Source organism: Leuciscus leuciscus (assembly GCF_965113295.1).
Source record: "Leuciscus leuciscus genome assembly, chromosome: 15".
Classification (NCBI taxonomy): domain Eukaryota; kingdom Metazoa; phylum Chordata; class Actinopteri; order Cypriniformes; family Leuciscidae; genus Leuciscus; species Leuciscus leuciscus.
This window is the reverse complement of record NC_138739.1, coordinates 41,560,199-41,578,827: the sequence shown is the minus strand read 5'-3', so window position 1 is coordinate 41,578,827 and position 18,629 is coordinate 41,560,199. Positions and strand designations below refer to the sequence as shown.

General features: G+C 35.5%; 1 protein-coding gene across 1 annotated transcript; it reads left to right on the top strand.

Annotated features, from left to right (window-relative positions):
* The first annotated feature begins 6,189 nt into the window (after positions 1-6,189).
* On the top strand, positions 6,190-10,284 carry commd2 (COMM domain containing 2). The gene is made up of 5 exons (XM_082139767.1): positions 6,190-6,387; positions 7,104-7,181; positions 7,275-7,357; positions 7,456-7,629; positions 8,785-10,284. Exons 1-5 carry the CDS (start codon positions 6,321-6,323, stop codon positions 8,980-8,982), a joined length of 600 nt encoding a protein of 199 aa, XP_081995893.1. The 5' UTR covers positions 6,190-6,320; the 3' UTR covers positions 8,983-10,284.
* Positions 10,285-18,629: the final 8,345 nt, after the last annotated feature.

Here is an 18,629-nt window from a genome sequence, read left to right as displayed (position 1 = left end):
TTACACTTGTTTGTCTTGTTTTGATATAAGTAAACAAGCTCTGCCTTAAACAGGAAGTCAACAAAGCAATTATTCATGTGTACAGAGACATTTCACATAATGGGACCAGTAACTTTACTGAGATCCTTCGTGTCCAAGCTAAAGTAGGTGGTGTCCCTGCAGATTGGTTTTCCCGTCAGCTCCTTTAGACTGTCCACCAGGAGCGTCCTTCATCTCTGTGACTGAAACCTGCTCAGGCTGTGCAAACTGGTATATTACTTCTGTGAAAGCATCTAATCACTGATAGAGGCACAGAAGTGATACAGATATACATGTATGTAGGCATCATGCACTTTCTGACTCTGTAAATGGTTACAGAGACAAACTGGGCATCAGACAATGAAGATCACATTCTAACAGACTGTCAAATCATTCTGAACTCATCAAACTCACGCAAAAACACGCACCTCGTTTATAGACATGCATAACAAATGAAAACAATACGTGTTCTAAAATCAGCTCAAAATATCAAACGTGTTTGATCTTCTCTGTATGAAATGAATCATAATCTGAATGTAAAATATGAGAGAGTGTGCCATCATGCACTATACGATTCGACTGGCCAAAATCTGAAGACTGGCGGTCCTTACATTATATATGTCCGAAATACATTCGGAATACATATGAAATAATTCATATGCGTTTTTTCGTATTTGTCATTCGGTGGCTCTGAATTGTCAAAACATCTCCCAAAATGTTTGCTACGGATGCGAAAAATGCAGAAAATCGAAACCCGATCCAAATTTTTTTATGACGGACGAAAGTTTGGGAGGCCGGTCGTAAACGTGATTGACACAACGAGAGGTCGTATTTATTTTTTGACACGCAAAAATTTCGGACAAAAATTTCAGACTCTGTGCAAGGACCTTGACTCTACTAGTGCTGAGATGTCCAGACTGCAAATCGGGATTGACAGTTATTTTTATTTCTTTGTTTATCAAAGGTAGTGGATGTGGCACGCAGGGCGAGGCCGAGAGCCGTGGGAACGGTGCGACTGTTAATGAGCGTCACCTGTGCGCCGCACCGGCTCGAGTCTCACAGACGGAGATCTGGAGGAAGAAAAGGAGGAGCGACGACAGTGCAAGACAAGAGAGGAAAATATTTAAAGGGGTGGTTGATTATGATTTCAGTTTTCTAACTTTAGTTAGTGTGTAATGTTGCTGTTTGAGCATAAACAACATCTGCAAAGTTACGACGCTCAAAGTTCAAAGCAAAGGGAGATATTTGCTTTCAAAGAAATCACTTTTTAAGGACTGCAACAAACGGCTGGTAGAGACTACACCACATTCCTCCCGGGTTAGTGACATCACCAACCCTAAAATTTACATAAACCCGCCCCCTGAACACGATTTATAGATTATCATGACAGAATATGCTAATCAATGACTAGAAGATACTGTAACTACACATAAGCTACATAAATTAATCAACTAACCATTCAGAAATGTCCTGTTGCTTCTACATGTTGTCACTTCTTGAGTCTCTTCATTGTCTGAATGTTTGAATATAAAAGGCTAAAAGTTTTTGAAATTTTCAGTGCATGTCTGTGTGAGTGCAAGCTCTTGAAGCTCCGCCCCCTGTGCCGGGAGCATAGACTGTAAAAAAAGATGGACGACGCCCCTTCGCTCTCTTCCATTGATGAGAACTGAAGCCGCCAGAGTCCCGATATGGCGCTGACAGGGATGGGCAGCTATTTCAGATACATGTATTTAAAATACGTATTTGAAATACAAAATACTATTTTGTATTTTAAAGCCTTTGAAAAAATCAAATGTATTTTGTATTTAAATACATTTAAGATGAGTATTTTTGTATTTTCAAAATACATAAAATACTTTTTGCCATTCAACCTCTTTATCAGGCTACTGATTTTGTGCATCAACTAGTTCAGACATTCACTAGCTCAACATTGGATCAGCGATTTCTTTTGGAATAAGGTGAGAATGTCATGATCAATTCTACTTGTTGATTAAAATTAAAATAGTGCATTATTCACTTCGGTTAACATGAAAGAATAAAAGAGCGCAGACAAGTGGGAAAATAGCGTTAGCCAATCAGTCTTGACCGATTGTTGATTTTGATCAACTAGCTTGTCAAATGTGTTTAAAGCATTACTGCATGTTAGGGCTGGGTGATATGACATATCATAGTGATGATATAAAGTGTGAATTGATGGAACTTTTTCTAAATCGTTTACATAGATGGGCCTATTTGTGGGGTAAGCTAATTTATCCGTGCAGTTTTTAGTGGGCAGGAATAATTGGAACGTTGGAGTGGAAAAACAAACACTGATGAATGATACACCACAAAAATCTCCAGCTTTTACTTTTATTATACATAAATAGTGTCAAATGAATCTAAATTAATTCTAATTTAAAAATGTAGATACACTTTCTAATTTGAATAAACTTATAGAAACAAATAAACTAAAATGATTAAAAAGCATTGGACTACCTAAAAAAAAAAAAAAAAAAAAACTCAAAAGAGTTTGAAATTCAGTTTATGCTGTGGAATCAAAACTGATATTGAGAATTGTGAAACCATGATATTGTTACTGTGACATAAAATTGAGATTTTGGTCATACCGCCCATCCATTTACTTTGCTAGAAAGCAGAAAAGGTTCCCACAGTTTTACATACAGAATGAATTTTTTGATTGTGTTCACCACAAGTAATAGACTACATTGGAACCAGAAATAAGTATATAAATGGCTGCTATTTTACATAAGTTTATTTGTAATTTCCAGAAAGAAAGAAAGAAAGAAAAAAAGAAAGAGAGGGCAGAGATGTGGTTAGGAATGAAAAGTCAGTAGGCCTGTGTAGTTTCTTCATTCACTGTGACTGGACGGCCAATTTCACATGTATTTTGTGTATTTTCAAAATACAAAATACTGTATTTGTATTTAAATAAATTTTTTCACTCAGTATTTTGTATTTGTATTTAAATACATTTTTCCACACAGTATTTTGTATTTGTATTTTAAATACATTTCCATGTATTTATGCCCATCTCTGGGCGCTGACATATTGGAACTTGAGTCTGCGCAGTAGCGATTTCGGGACCAGACCTGCGCAGTAGTGAGCAGGAAGTAAAGCCGCGAAATCAACGCTCCACCCTCACTCTTGCAGAATGCACTCAGGGAGAGTGGATTCTGCACACTTTTTAAAAAATTGATTGCAGTACGACAAGAGGCTTGTTAAAATAAAGTAAACACAATCTCCTCAGTCCTCCGAAGATCCCGAAAAAATGTCCGTTGGTGCTTCGGTGACTACTTCGCTCAGAGAACCTGTCAATCACAGCTGTCAATCATGAAGTTACACCACCGCATCACGTAACTAACTAAAAACCAACTTATTTTTGAAACAGACACTTGAACTTACATCAGCGTGATAAAAACGAAAGCAAATGAAAGAAACCACCTTTGGAAAAAAGATATTTGAAGTGTAATTTAATTGTTTAGTTGGTCTCACGGTCTTGGTTGAATAACACGGGGAGGCGGGGCTTATGACCTATACTAGGACCAGTCACCGGGGGGCGATCGAGACGTTTTGGCTTCACTTTTCAGGGCTTGTGCGGCACGCTTGGCCGGGAGCAGCAGCTCATTTGCATTTAAAGGAACAGACACAAAACGGTGCGTTTTTGCTCGCCCTCAAAAAGTGACAATTTTAACATGCTATATAAAAATATCTGTGGGGTATTTTGAGCTAAAACTTCACATACACACTCTGGGGACATCAGAGATTTATTTTACATCTTGTGAAAAGGGCATTATACCACCCCCTGAACACTAATCTCTTTACAGTGGATTTCTACCCTATCAAACACTTTCTCATTCTCCGTGGAAACTCCTGGAAGCTCACTCGATATAGATGAGGACACACTAAGGAGATGGCGAATGTCCAATAATGTCTTAGGGCAACTTTATATACAGTTGATTATGCTTGATTGCCTCAAATAGTAGTCCTGTCTGATGGAGAGTGTGCAAGAGGGATTGGGCACAACACCAACACGTACAAGCGTCGGGGTTGGCAGGTTTGTGCAACAAAACCAGCCCAGAATTGATTGAATGGGTACCTGAATAATGCACTGCACATCATTGAGGATTAATAAGCATATTTTCTCAGTGAATGCCACTAAGATTCTCTGTCACAGGAGGCAAATGTCTCCTGGAAACTTGGGAAGGCTTGAATGAGTTTCTGAGAGAGGACACAAACAAGCAGTTCAGCATCATCTCTCTTTCCAACATCTGCTATGCTAATGACACACAACTCTATACCTCTCATTCCAGCCGGATGATCCGACGGGAGCTGCTCACATCTCTGCTGGATGAAGGACCACCATCTTCAACTCAGTTTCCTGCACATGCAGCCGATGTCGGACAACTTTACACCATTGTCAACTTTCCTGGGTTCTCTCTACCAATGCACATCTATCTTATGAACAAGACCTGGATACACAAGGGTCAAGCAAGACGACGCCATCCATTGGGAATACAGGTTGGTGATCCGGTGCATATTGATGGCTTTCCCATGCAGAAGATGTCCTCAAATCCCAGAGGCAGAGCTTTGAGAGGATATATAGAGGTCAAAGACTCATCCGTGGCTTCCCAGTGACATCACCCTTTGTGGGTCCTTCCTCCGCCTTCCCAGAGTGCATCAGTAGCGCTGCCACAGCTGCTTCCTCCCCCATGAAGAGGAGACAACGAGAGAAACGGGGCATGTGGGAGGAAGAACCCAGAGGAAATCCTGCCAGATGAAAATAGTGCCGGGAGCGTGGAGGACTGGCCGTTACCTCACTCTTTCCCAGACATCAGGCGCAGGCGTTTCCTCATCAGTGGATCCTATAAAATCAGACAAGATAGCTGACATCCCTCAGGAAACATTTAAACTGCTTTGTGTCCGAACTCTCCGAGAAAATGCCACTTACTGGCCGACCGTTGCTAGGTTGGTTATAGTTATTTACAATAACAATGTTTAAATACTTCCATGTTTCCATGTTCCTGAAAAGTGTGAAAACTGTAGCTCTGTGTTTGGCTAGTTAACCCCTCCATAATGGCCATGCCTACACAAAGCTCAAACAAATACTAATCCATAACCTAAACACTAACCATAACCATACTGTATACTGTCAGCAAAGTTATTTTCGTTCTCCGCGTAGGGGTAAAAAGTTTGAAATACGTGACTAGCGCTACACTGTTAGTGAACATCCCGATGAAGTCCACGATGCTGAGATCAGTGTTTAGATGAACATACGAATATGTGCTGCTCTCTTTCCTCTCAATAACAACATAAACACACAACAAAACTGACAGTGGTGAGAAAACAGCCGTTCAGAAAGCATCTGATCATGGAGATGTGGATGTGATGGATCAGATTGGGAGTGTTTTGGGAACCCTGTTTTAAAACATTCAATATGTTTGCTGTTCAGTTTGGTGCCGCTAGTAAAAGCATCAAAAAACATTTTCTCTCTTTAGAGACTCTATATTTGTCTCTTTAGCCTGTCTGGGATTTAATATAGCTCCGATCGTGGATGCTGACTGGTCAAGACAGCAATCCAGTCATTGTAAATGCTATGACATGAAACACTGTTCACCAACTAGTAGCCTATAGTAGCCGTAGTAAAATAATATAAATTTGATTCCTTAATATTTTATTATTTAGTTACTATTTCATTAAAGTACTGAGCTATATGAATAATAGTCTAATTGTCAGGACTGAATGAGTTGTTGGGACTCCTGTGAGGAACCATGCTTAACAATAACAGCTTTAGCTCTTACTACAGGCTATACACAATCTGATAGTACCATTGCCTCATTATACACTCATATTATATACACATTTGAATAGTATTTTCTCTCATTTATTCATCATTTGTCAGTTCTGTTTTTATTTGATTTTTTAGACATATCTTTGAACACAGAATCTGTCATGTGACATCCAAAAATGAATCAATCAAATAAACAATACGAATAGAAATGCCATTTAAATATGTTGTTATTGTGTAATTTTGGTGTATTTTCACACATATTATTATATTACTTATTTTAGAAGCGCATTGATATGTGTAAAGCATGATTCAACAGCTGAATGACTCGTTGTCGTCGACTGGTTAGAGTGAGTGAGTGGAACTGAACTGCGGCTCTGCTCGCTTGTTTCACTCGGACTGTGTTGAGTGGAGCACAGCTGATCATGTGACCGTCATTCAGGAGAAGCGTCACTAAACATTTAATTTGCAAATATTGTCTTTATTTTGTGTGATGATATATTAAAAGCTTCAGAAAATGCTGTTAGTTTTATCTGAGGAACACAAGGAGCATTTAGGTTTCTTATCAGAGGTGGATTCTGCGGGTAAGTGATTCAAAAACTGCAGGAAACCACATAATATTTACTGTTTATGTTTATATATAACGTTATAGTGTCTGTTTATCTGTAATAAATATGCCTGTCATAAGATGACGGTTACTTTTATGAGTAACAGTGAGGTTAAAAAGTGTGAGAACACAACTATCTTATCTTTTTGTTTTAGTGTTTACACCTATTTATAGTCAGTGTTATATGATATTTTTGCGTTTATAAATATTTAATTTTAGCATAACATTCATTTCACATCTTTCAAAATGCTAAAACGTTCACTTCATTTCTAAATAATAATACAAATTGCATTGTAAACTGGAAGCTTGTTTCGGCAACGAAATAAAATAAAAAGGTAATTGTGTTATTATGATTTATTACAATTATTATAATTGCTTATATCTCACAATTCAGACTTTTATTCTCAGAATTGCGAGTTTATATCTGGCAAATCAGATATTTTTTGTCTAATAGTTTGTGGACAAAGTCTGAATTGTGAGATATAAAGTTTTTTTTTAAATTAAATTGTTTTATTCCATGTCGGAAATAAGCAAGGAATAATGTATATAACAGATATATGCTTTGTGTGTGAGAGGATAGTGACTGACTCTCCTATTACACAGAGTTCATAATGTTTAACACACAAACTTCATCATAATCAATATAATATTAAAGCATCATATATGATCTTCAGTGTGGTTTCTGTTTGCCAGTTGTTGGAGAGTTTGGCCGAATTGCTGTGGAGTTTCTGAAAAAGGGCTCAAACCCTAAAATCTTCGAGGGAGCGGCACGTGAGTGAAGTGTCGTTGATGATCTGATGAATTATGAATGTGGCGTTCCTGTTCTGTTGTTGATGAGCTCGTGTTGATCTGTTGCTGTGGCAGGGAAGCTGAATGTGCCAGCGGAGAGCGTCCAGCACGGGGTGGAGGGCTTGATGTACCTCCTCACAGAGAGCGCCAAACTCATGGTGCGTCTGCACTGATCCTCCTCAGACACTGATCCTCCTCAGACACTGTGTGCCAGTGAGCCCTCGCTTCATAGCGCATGTCCATGTGTAATCCGCAGGTTTCGGAGGGGGATTTCCAGGACTCAGTGCTGGTGTTGGGATTCTCAGAGGAGCTCAATCAGCTCCTGCTCCAGCTGTATCTGGAGAACCGGAAGGAGATTCGGCAGATCCTCGGCAAACTCGCCCCCAGCCTCCCACATTACCACAACCTGGAGTGGAGGCTCGACGTTCAGGTGCGAAACACACCGAATCTGAGAAACATCAGACTAGAAGAAATCAGTCTGGTTAAATGAAATAAAGACCAAATAAAGTGAAATGTAAATATTAGATGAAAAACTACTACTTGAAATAAAGTTGAAGTACCAAAATTACTAAAACTAAAACTAAAACTGAAATAAAAAAATCTAGCTAAATAGAAATAAACTAAGAAAATAGACAAATGCACTAAATTTTAACTAAATTTAAAATGTGAACTGAATATATAAAAATAAAAGCAAATAATTCATATTGTTTTTCGTCCTCTAATGACAAAACGGACACATTTAACATTTTTGTGAATGTTAAATATATCATTTTATACTCAAATTTATCATTTTATATTTCTAATTATGATTTTTACATTCATTATTTATTAACTTTAAAAATATAAAAAAAACCATCATTATTATACATTTTCACAAAAAAAATGATATTCTTATTAAAAATAAAATTTGCAACAATAGCCGAAAATGATAGTTATAATGACTGTACAGTAAACGCCTAGACACCATTACTCTCATATACAGTTTTGCTGGAAAATCATTGTAAATAATTGTAGTTTTGACAAAACTAAAAACTATCTAGTTCATTTTACCTACGTTTACAGATATTACAGGCAGAATTAGCAACCAAATGTCACAAAAAGATGGTAGATTTACTAAACAGGGCAGATTAGCACGAGAGCACAGTCCCAATAAAGCTCTGACAGGAGTGTAAAGCTCTGCTCGTGATCTGCTGACGACACACACATCACAGAACACGCATCATTTCCATAATGACCAGCACAATCTACCAAGAGCAGCGCAGATTAGCATCTGGTTTAAGACATGCTCTTTTTGTCCACAGATAACAGTAAATTGACGAGCGCAAACCTTAGTAAATCTCCTAGCATGATTCATTTAAAAACCCTCCTCCAATAAAGTTTGCGTCTAAAAGGGAAACTCCTACAAATGCATAAATGTGTGCACACACAACCCTGTCCACGGCCGTCCAGCGTTCACTTTTCACTGCGCGTCTTTAGTTAGAACTTTTTAAGCACCAAAAGGCCCTACATGTTAAAGTCTGCCAGGCATGAACGTTCCTGCACATGATCCCTCGCTGTATCCTAACGGTGTGTGTGTGTGTTGCAGGTGTCCAGCCGGGCTCTTCGGCAGCAGCTGAAGCCCAGCGTGAGCCTGAAGCTGGTCCTGGAGGACGGGGAGAGTCTCAGGGCGCGTGTGCTTCAGACGGACCCCTCCACCCTGCAGCACCTCATCCAGGAGCTGGAGCGAGCGCTGGCCGAGCTCAAGAGCAGCCACTGCCGTCGGGTGCTGCGCAACATCAAGTAGAGCACACACACACACGCTCCACACACTCCTCTGCTGTGAGGAAGGACAGCTGTGTGCTTACATCTTCAGGTTTAATGTGACCTTAAAGGGTTAGTTCACCCGAAAATGAAAATTCTGTGATCATTTCCTCGCCCTCATGACGTTCTAAACTTCTGTTCATCTTCAGAACACAAATGAAGATATTTTAATGAAATCTGAGCGATTTCGGTCCCTCCATTGACAGTCTATTCACCCAAAACGAATCCATATATAATTTAGATTATATTATGAATTTAGGCTTTTATTCACATATAAACACTGATCAGCGCACATAAACAGAAACTCGAGTGTAATTGCTTGCCACAAGAGAACAAACATCATTGGAAGCCATGTGACATGTGAGAATGAACCTCATTGGCTCTCATGCTTGAGCTTCTGATTACCATATCTGATGTGCTCTGTGTACGTTTGCTGATCAATGTTTATACGTGTATGACAGACTCAGTCAATCTGTTGATTTTATCAAGTCTCTTAAAAAAATTTGGGCTAAACCAATGCTAAAAATATTGAAACATAATTCAAATGGATTATTTTTACGATCTTTTTGAGGCGTCAAAGTGGTAGTTGCGTAGCTGTCAATGGAGGGCCAGAGATCGCTCAGATTTCATTAAAAATATCTTCATTTGTGTTCCTGAAGATGAAACGAAACTCATTCAGGTTTGGGACGACATGAGGGTAAGTAAATAATGACAGAATTATCATTTTTGGGTGAACTATCCCTTTATCCCAGTGATGCTCCAGCTGTTTCTGAGAGAAAAATCAATGCAGATTTGATAGATTCATTTGTGCCACAAGTATTAACAGATGCCTTTGCTTTATAATAAGCATGTGCACATGGAACTGAAGGGTGTATCGTGTGTGTGTTTTGGGCAAGGGGGTTTACGTTCCCGGCAATATATGCACATTTAGGACCAATTTTACTGAATGTCTTCTTGATCAGTTATTGCACTCTTTCTTAAGTGTCCACAGTGTAGAGTAATGATCCGGCTGAATCTGCAGTGTTTTAGCATTTCCTGCACTCACTACATCTGCAGAATTCTGTGCACAAAATGTAAAAAAGAAATGTGTGAAGTGCAGCTGAGAGTGCCACACTTTATATGTAAATGTCAGATGTCCGAATGGACCTGGTAATAAGAACAAGATGACCATTAAACTGCCTTTTTCCTCGATACGCATTGCACTGTTAACATTTGAACTGTATTCATGTGTTTTTAGTTGTTTTTTCATCCGTTCCTGTAATAAAAACATAATCCATCAAATTTAGCATGTGTGATCCTATTCATCCTATTAAGTCTGCTTGAAAATGAAGTTGCGCTGGTCTTTTCTTCCCTATTGTGTCGTATATCTGAGTGAAACGCTTGTGGAACAAGAACAAATGTGGGCGGGGCTTGATTTTGTCCGTGTGGAGTTGATTGGATGGTTGTGGTTTGCTATTGGCTGATCTCATGTGATTGACATGTTATAGCCCCGCCCACATCATCAGAGAAGAGGAAGATATTCTGATTCAAGATTATGAGGAACATGAATTTAAAACAATAAAGATGTGCACTGATAAATCATCTATAATAAACACTGCAATATTCCATACAAAAATAAGGCTTTTACATTTTGATTTCAGGGTGACTGACTTTAATGCAAACAAACTGGAATCAGGTTTACTCTGAGTGAAACCTGCCTGAAGCAAACGCTCTGTCTTCCTTCAGTCAGATGATCATGAGTCATTCAGCCGTTGTTGGAGTTCAGGGAAACTGTTTCCTTGTGTCAGGATAATGATTAATTTGCTAATTGCTAACGTTTAATCTAAAGTTAGCGAAGTCATCCACTCCCTTGTGCTCTAGTTGGCTTCACCCAGAGGTTGTGGTGTAACTTTAACAGTATTACACAGACACGAGAGCAACGCATGCAAGTGCACATCCCATAATGCAGTGCGGCTGCTCTGAGTTTCTTCTGTGAGGTCTCAGTGCCCTGTGCCTGGTCTGAATTACAAATTAGTATTAGCTAGTCCAATATCTGTTATTATATAATTAAAAAAACATAATAATAACAATAAGTAGCACTTTTGTCCTTTTTATTAGTTTTTTTAGGGCCGAAGCACCGATGGAGATAAAGATAGAGACAAAATTGGCATAAATGTGCATGCATAATTAATGCACAATAAGAGAATGTACATTATTATGAGAGTAAATGTTGAATTTATGTGAAGTTTAACTTCTAAAATGAATAAAAGATTTTAACAAATCTATAGATTTCGTTTTTTATTAATTATTAAAATGTATTATTTTAATAATTACACAATTTTTATATTTTAAGAACAGCATAAATATAGCAGTAAACTCAGTCTACAACGCAGCTGCGCTTTTTACAAATACAACGAGTCTGCAGGAATGATATAAACACCATAAGCTTGTCATAATTCATCATCTTGAGATGAAGCGGTATGAACATTTCATATCACAATCACGGTATTGTTCAAATGTGCTGGAAATGTTCAAAAAGTACAGATACACACACTGAATTCATGTCACCAAGCAAACAAATAAAATTAGCAGCACTTTGCACTTTTTATTTAACATTAATATAATAACATTAACAATGACGTCCGGATTTTAAATGAACAAAATGTTGATTGATTGACTTAACACATAACATTTTATCATCGTACAACATGTTTAAATAAAGTTGTTTTTATATTTTTATATATATATATATATATATATATATATATATATATATATATATATTTAAAATGCATAACTTATCCAAATATCCAATATAATTATGTTCTTTGTAAGTACAGCTCTTAGATTTAATCAGAAATTTCTTAATTTGTGTTCCGAAAGTCTTACGGGGTTGGAACAACATGAAGGTGTGTCATTACTGACAGAATTTTCATTTTTGGGTGAACTAACCCTATAAAGTAAGTACTTATTCAAAATATGTACTTTCTCAAGAGAATGTGCAATTTCTATGGAAGCTTGTTTCCACCACTGAATAAAAAATAAAAAAGGTAATTGCGACTTTTTATCTCGCAATTCTGACTTTTTTCAGAATTGCGTGATATAAAGTCAAAATTGAGAGTTATAAAGTCAGAATTGCGTGATATAAAGTCAGAATTGCGAGATAAAGTCAGAATTGCGAGATATAAAGTCAGAATCGTGTGATATAAAGTCACAATTGAGAGATAAAGTCAGAATCGTGTGATATAAAGTCACAATTGAGAGTTATTTAGTCAGAATTGGGTGATATAAAGTCAGAATTGAGAGTTATAAAGTCAGAATTGAGAGTTATTTAGTCAGAATCGTGTGATATAAAGTCACAATTTAGAGTTATAAAGTCAGAATTGTGAGAAATAAAGTCAGAATCGTGTGATATAAAGTCACAATTTAGAGTTATAAAGTCAGAATTGCGAGAAATAAAGTCAGAATCTTGTGATATAAAGTCACAATTGAGAGTTATAAAGTCAGAATTGGGTGATATAAAGTCAGAATTGCGTGATATAAAGTCAGAATTGGTTGATATAAAGTCAGAATTGGGTGATATAAAGTCACAATTGCGAGATATAAAGTCAGAATTGCGAGATATAAAGTCAGAATTGTGTGATATAAAGTCAGAATTGGGTGATATAAAGTCACAATTGCGAGATATAAAGTCAGAATTGCGAGATATAAAGTCAGAGTTGTGTGATATAAAGTCAGAATTGTGTGATATAAAGTCAGAATTGTGTGATATGAAGTCAGAATTGTGTGATATAAAGTCACAATTGAGAGTTATAAAGTCAGAATTGCATGATATAAAGTCAGAATTGGGTGATATAAAGTCACAATTGGGTGATATAAAGTCAGAATTGTGGGATATAAAGTCACAATTGTGTGATATAAAGTCACAATTAAGAGTTATAAAGTCAGAATTGGGTGATATAAAGTCACAATTGAGAGTTATAAAGTCACAATTGAGAGTTATAAAGTCAGAATCGTGTGATATAAAGTCACAGTTGAGAGTTATAAAGTCAGAATTGCGAGATATAAAGTCAGAATTGCGTGATATTAAGTCAGAATTGTGTGATATAAAGTCACAATTGAGAGTTATAAAGTCACAATTGCGTGATATAAAGTCAGAATCGTGTGATATAAAGTCACAATTGAGAGTTATAAAGTCACAATTGAGAGTTATAAAGTCAGAATCGTGTGATATAAAGTCACAATTGAGAGTTATAAAGTCAGAATTGATTGATATAAAGTCAGAATTGCGAGATATAAAGTCAGAATTGCGAGATATAAAGTCACAATTGAGAGTTATAAAGTCAGAATTGCGAGATATAAAGTCACTATTGAGAGTTATAAAGTCAGAATTGGGTGATATAAAGTCAGAATTGGGTGATATAAAGTCAGAATTGCGAGATGTAAAGTCACAATTGGGTGATATAAAGTCAGAATTGGGTGATATAAAGTCACAATTGTGTGATATAAAGTCAGAATTGTGTGATATAAAGTCACAATTGAGAGTTATAAAGTCAGAATTGCGTGATATAAAGTCACAATTGAGAGTTATAAAGTCAGAATTGCGTGATATAAAGTCACAATTGGGTGATATAAAGTCAGAATTGGGTGATATAAAGTCAGAATTGGGTGATATAAAGTCAGAATTGTGTGATATAAAGTCACAATTGAGAGTTATAAAGTCACAATTGAGAGTTATAAAGTCAGAATCGTGTGATATAAAGTCACAATTGAGAGTTATAAAGTCAGAATTGCGTGATATAAAGTCAGAATTGCGAGATATAAAGTCAGAATTGCGAGATATAAAGTCACAATTGAGAGTTATAAAGTCAGAATTGCGAGATATAAAGTCACTATTGAGAGTTATAAAGTCAGAATTGGGTGATATAAAGTCAGAATTGCGAGATGTAAAGTCACAATTGAGAGTTATAAAGTCAGAATTGCGTGATATAAAGTCAGAATTGGGTGATATAAAGTCAGAATTGGGTGATATAAAGTCAGAATTGGGTGATATAAAGTCAGAATTGTGAGATATAAAGTCAGAATTGTGTGATATAAAGTCACAATTGAGAGTTATAAAGTCAGAATTGCTTGATATAAAGTCAGAATTGTGTGATATAAAGTCAGAATTGTGTGATATAAAATCAGAATTGTGTGATATAAAGTCACAATTGAGAGTTATAAAGTCAGAATTGTGTTATATAAAGTCAGAATTGGGTGATATAAAGTCAGAATTGTGTGATATAAAGTCACAATTGGGTGATATAAAGTCAGAATTGCGTGATATAAAGTCACAATTGCGTGATATAAAGTCACAATTGCGTGATATAAAGTCAGAATCGTGTGATATAAAGTCAGAATTGCGTGATATAAAGTCAGAATTGCGTGATATAAAGTCAGAATCGTGTGATATAAAGTCACAATTGAGAGTTATAAAGTCAGAATTGCGTGATATAAAGTCAGAATTGCGAGATATAAAGTCAGAATTGCGTGATATAAAGTCAGAATTGCGTGATATAAAGTCACAATTGCGTGATATAAAGTCAGAATCGTGTGATATAAAGTCACAATTGAGAGTTATAAAGTCAGAATCGTGTGATATAAAGTCACAATTGAGAGTTATAAAGTCAGAATTGCGTGATATAAAGTCAGAATTGCGAGATATAAAGTCAGAATTGCGAGATATAAAGTCACAATTGAGAGTTATAAAGTCAGAATTGCGAGATATAAAGTCACTATTGAGAGTTATAAAGTCAGAATTGTGTGATATAAAGTCAGAATTGTGTGATATAAAGTCAGAATTGGGTGATATAAAGTCAGAATTGCGAGATATAAAGTCAGAATTGCGAGAAATAAAGTCAGAATCGTGTGATATAAAGTCAGAATCGTGTGATATAAAGTCAGAATTGCGAGATATAAAGTCAGAATTGCGTGATATAAAGTCAGAATTGCGTGATATAAAGTCAGAATTGCGAGATATAAAGTCAGAATTGCGTGATATAAAGTCACAATTGGGAGTTATAAAGTCAGAATTGGGTGATATAAAGTCAGAATTGCGTGATATAAAGTCACAATTGGGTGATATAAAGTCACAATTGGGTGATATAAAGTCAGAATTGCGAGATATAAAGTCAGAATTGCGAGATATAAAGTCACAATTGAGAGTTATAAAGTCAGAATTGCATGATATAAAGTCAGAATTGCATGATATAAAGTCAGAATTGCGAGATATAAAGTCAGAATTGCGAGAAATAAAGTCAGAATCGTGTGATATAAAGTCAGAATCGTGTGATATAAAGTCAGAATTGCGAGATATAAAGTCAGAATCGTGTGATATAAAGTCAGAATTGCGTGATATAAAGTCAGAATTGCGTGATATAAAGTCAGAATTGCGAGATATAAAGTCAGAATTGCGAGATATAAAGTCAGAATTGCGAGATATAAAGTCAGAATTGCGAGATATAAAGTCACAATTGAGAGATATAAAGTCAGAATTGCGAGATATAAAGTCAGAATTGCGAGATATAAAGTCACAATTGAGTTATAAAGTCAGAATTGCGAGATATAAAGTCACTATTGAGAGTTATAAAGTCAGAATTGTGTGATATAAAGTCAGAATTGGGTGATATAAAGTCACAATTGGGTGATATAAAGTCAGAATTGCGTGATATAAAGTCAGAATTGGGTGATATAAAGTCAGAATTGCGTGATATAGTCACAATTGCGTGATATAAAGTCAGAATCGTGTGATATAAAGTCACAATTGAGAGTTATAAAGTCAGAATCGTGTGATATAAAGTCACAATTGAGAGTTATAAAGTCAGAATTGCGTGATATAAAGTCAGAATTGCGAGATATAAAGTCAGAATTGCGAGATATAAAGTCACAATTGAGAGATATAAAGTCAGAATTGCGAGATATAAAGTCAGAATTGCGAGATATAAAGTCAGAATTGGGTGATATAAAGTCACAATTGAGAGATATAAAGTCAGAATTGCGAGATATAAAGTCAGAATTGTGAGATATAAAGTCAGAATTGCGAGATATAAAGTCAGAATTGGGTGATATAAAGTCACAATTGCCAGATATAAAGTCACAATTGCGAGATATAAAGTCACAATTGCGAGATATAAAGTCAGAATTGCGAGATATAAAGTCAGAATTGCGAGATATAAAGTCAGAATTGCGAGATATAAAGTCACAATTGAGAGATATAAAGTCAGAATTGCGAGATATAAAGTCAGAATTGCGAGATATAAAGTCAGAATTGGGTGATATAAAGTCCGAATTGCGTGATATAAAGTCCGAATTGCGTGATATAAAGTCCGAATTGCGTGATATAAAGTCCGAATTGCGTGATATAAAGTCCGAATTGCGTGATATAAAGTCCGAATTGCGAGATATAAAGTCAGAATTGCGTGATATAAAGTCAGAATTGCGAGATATAAAGTCAGAATTGGGTGATATAAAGTCCGAATTGCGTGATATAAAGTCAGAATTGCGTGATATAAAGTCCGAATTGCGTGATATAAAGTCAGAATTGGGTGATATAAAGTCCGAATTGCGTGATATAAAGTCCGAATTGCGTGATATAAAGTCCGAATTGTGAGATATAAAGTCAGAATTGTGAGATATAAAGTCAGAATTGTGAGATATAAAGTCACAATTGCGAGATATAAAGTCAGAATTGGGTGATATAAAGTCAGAATTGCGAGATATAAAGTCAGAATTGCGAGATATAAAGTCAGAATTGTGAGATATAAAGTCAGAATTGCGAGATATAAAGTCAGAATTGCGAGATATAAAGTCAGAATTGCGAGATATAAAGTCAGAATTGCGTGATATAAAGTCAGTTTCAGACGCAGTCATCAGTCGACAGATGAGGTTAGTTCATTTTCACTGTTACGATACTTTGACTATAAACACACCCTTTGGATTTTCCTGGGAATATACCCGAGTCCTTCACATAGCCTAATAACCAGACTACAGGCTTTCATAGACAAAGGGAAGGTCTCATCTTTTAAGTTTCATTACAAGCTGGTCACACATTGGCAATAAAAAAGCGATTAATACATGAGCATTCTTACATATAGCTCCTTTAAATGTAAAGATGCCTTGAGTGCACTTGTGGAGGCTCGCTCTGCTCGGGACAGGTGTGTTTCCCATGGGAGGAAGACTGAACTCCGAGACCTAACAACTGTTCCTCATCACAGATGGACTCTGTCAAACACTGGAATCTTCCTCAGCACGCTTGACTGACTCATGAGACTGTGTGTGACAATTAAATGAATCACTGGATCTCCACAGATGAACATGTGCATCTCGTATACAGTGAGGATGAGGAGGTGTGTTTACAGTTGACCTGAGGAATGGCTTCACAACACATTTGACTCACATTTCTTATCCTGCAATCTGCGAATGACAGCATCCCTCTAGGCACCCATGTGACTCCACTGCTCCACTCCAAGCTGTGAAAATATGATTTTTCTGTACTCTTCATCCTCTGCTGTGAAAGATTTTCACTTCTGCCATTATTTAGAAACAAACAAACAAAACAAAACAAAAGCTACACAATATTGCGTGAGGGTTTTCAGTAGTTCTGCGCCGAAATAATGGAATATTCACTAGTTGGATTCTATTAAAACTCAGATTAAAACTCATTTGTTTTCAATAGCTTTTACTCATTTGATTGATTGATTTTTATTGTTAAATAATTATATGTTTGTGTTTTTGTATTGCTTTATTACTGCTTTACGCTGTGAAGTGTCCTGGAGTGTCTTAAAAGAAACCTATAAATAAAAGTATTACTATTATAACACAAAATATTTAATACATTATATAACTTATACTTTAAGTATATCACATTAGTTATTACATTATTTAATGCATTACATGTGAAAATGCACACATTTTTATTACATTTTATTACATTTTTACAATAACAAATTATTCCTAAATAATTTGTTCAATAAACTTTAAAAAAAATTCTATTCAACATTATAAACATTTAATTTTTATTTTTCATTTATTTTTTTATATTTTTTTAAATACTTATTTTAGTATTATTTTATGTTCTTTAGTCATTTTTTTATTAGATTTTCATGTGCTTTCTATTTTGCTTTATTTTTATTTCAGTTTTAGTAACTTCAGCACTTTAACTTATATTATTAGTTGCCAAGGCATATTTTTTTTGCATAATAGGCATAATTTTTTATTTTATTTTAGCTTTATTATCACTTCACTCATTAAAAAAACATGCAATTATTTAAGGTATGAATTAATAGATTAAATAACACACTAAGATATTACAATATTTAATACATCATATTATAAATTTGGGAATTCTGGATAAAAATGTTAGGTGTTTTGTAATATTTTAAATTGCTTTGAACTAACAAGTTGATGATTAAATCCATAATATGTCAAATTTATTATAAACATATGTATTATTTATTTCCAGTGTGTTGTTTAAAATGTAATTAAAACATATCATTAATATTTAACGTAATACATATTTTTTTTTTATATATAACATAGTAGTAAAACAGTCAATTGAAATTCTAAACTAATTTAATGGATTACAATAAAATATTTAGATAATTATGTCAGATT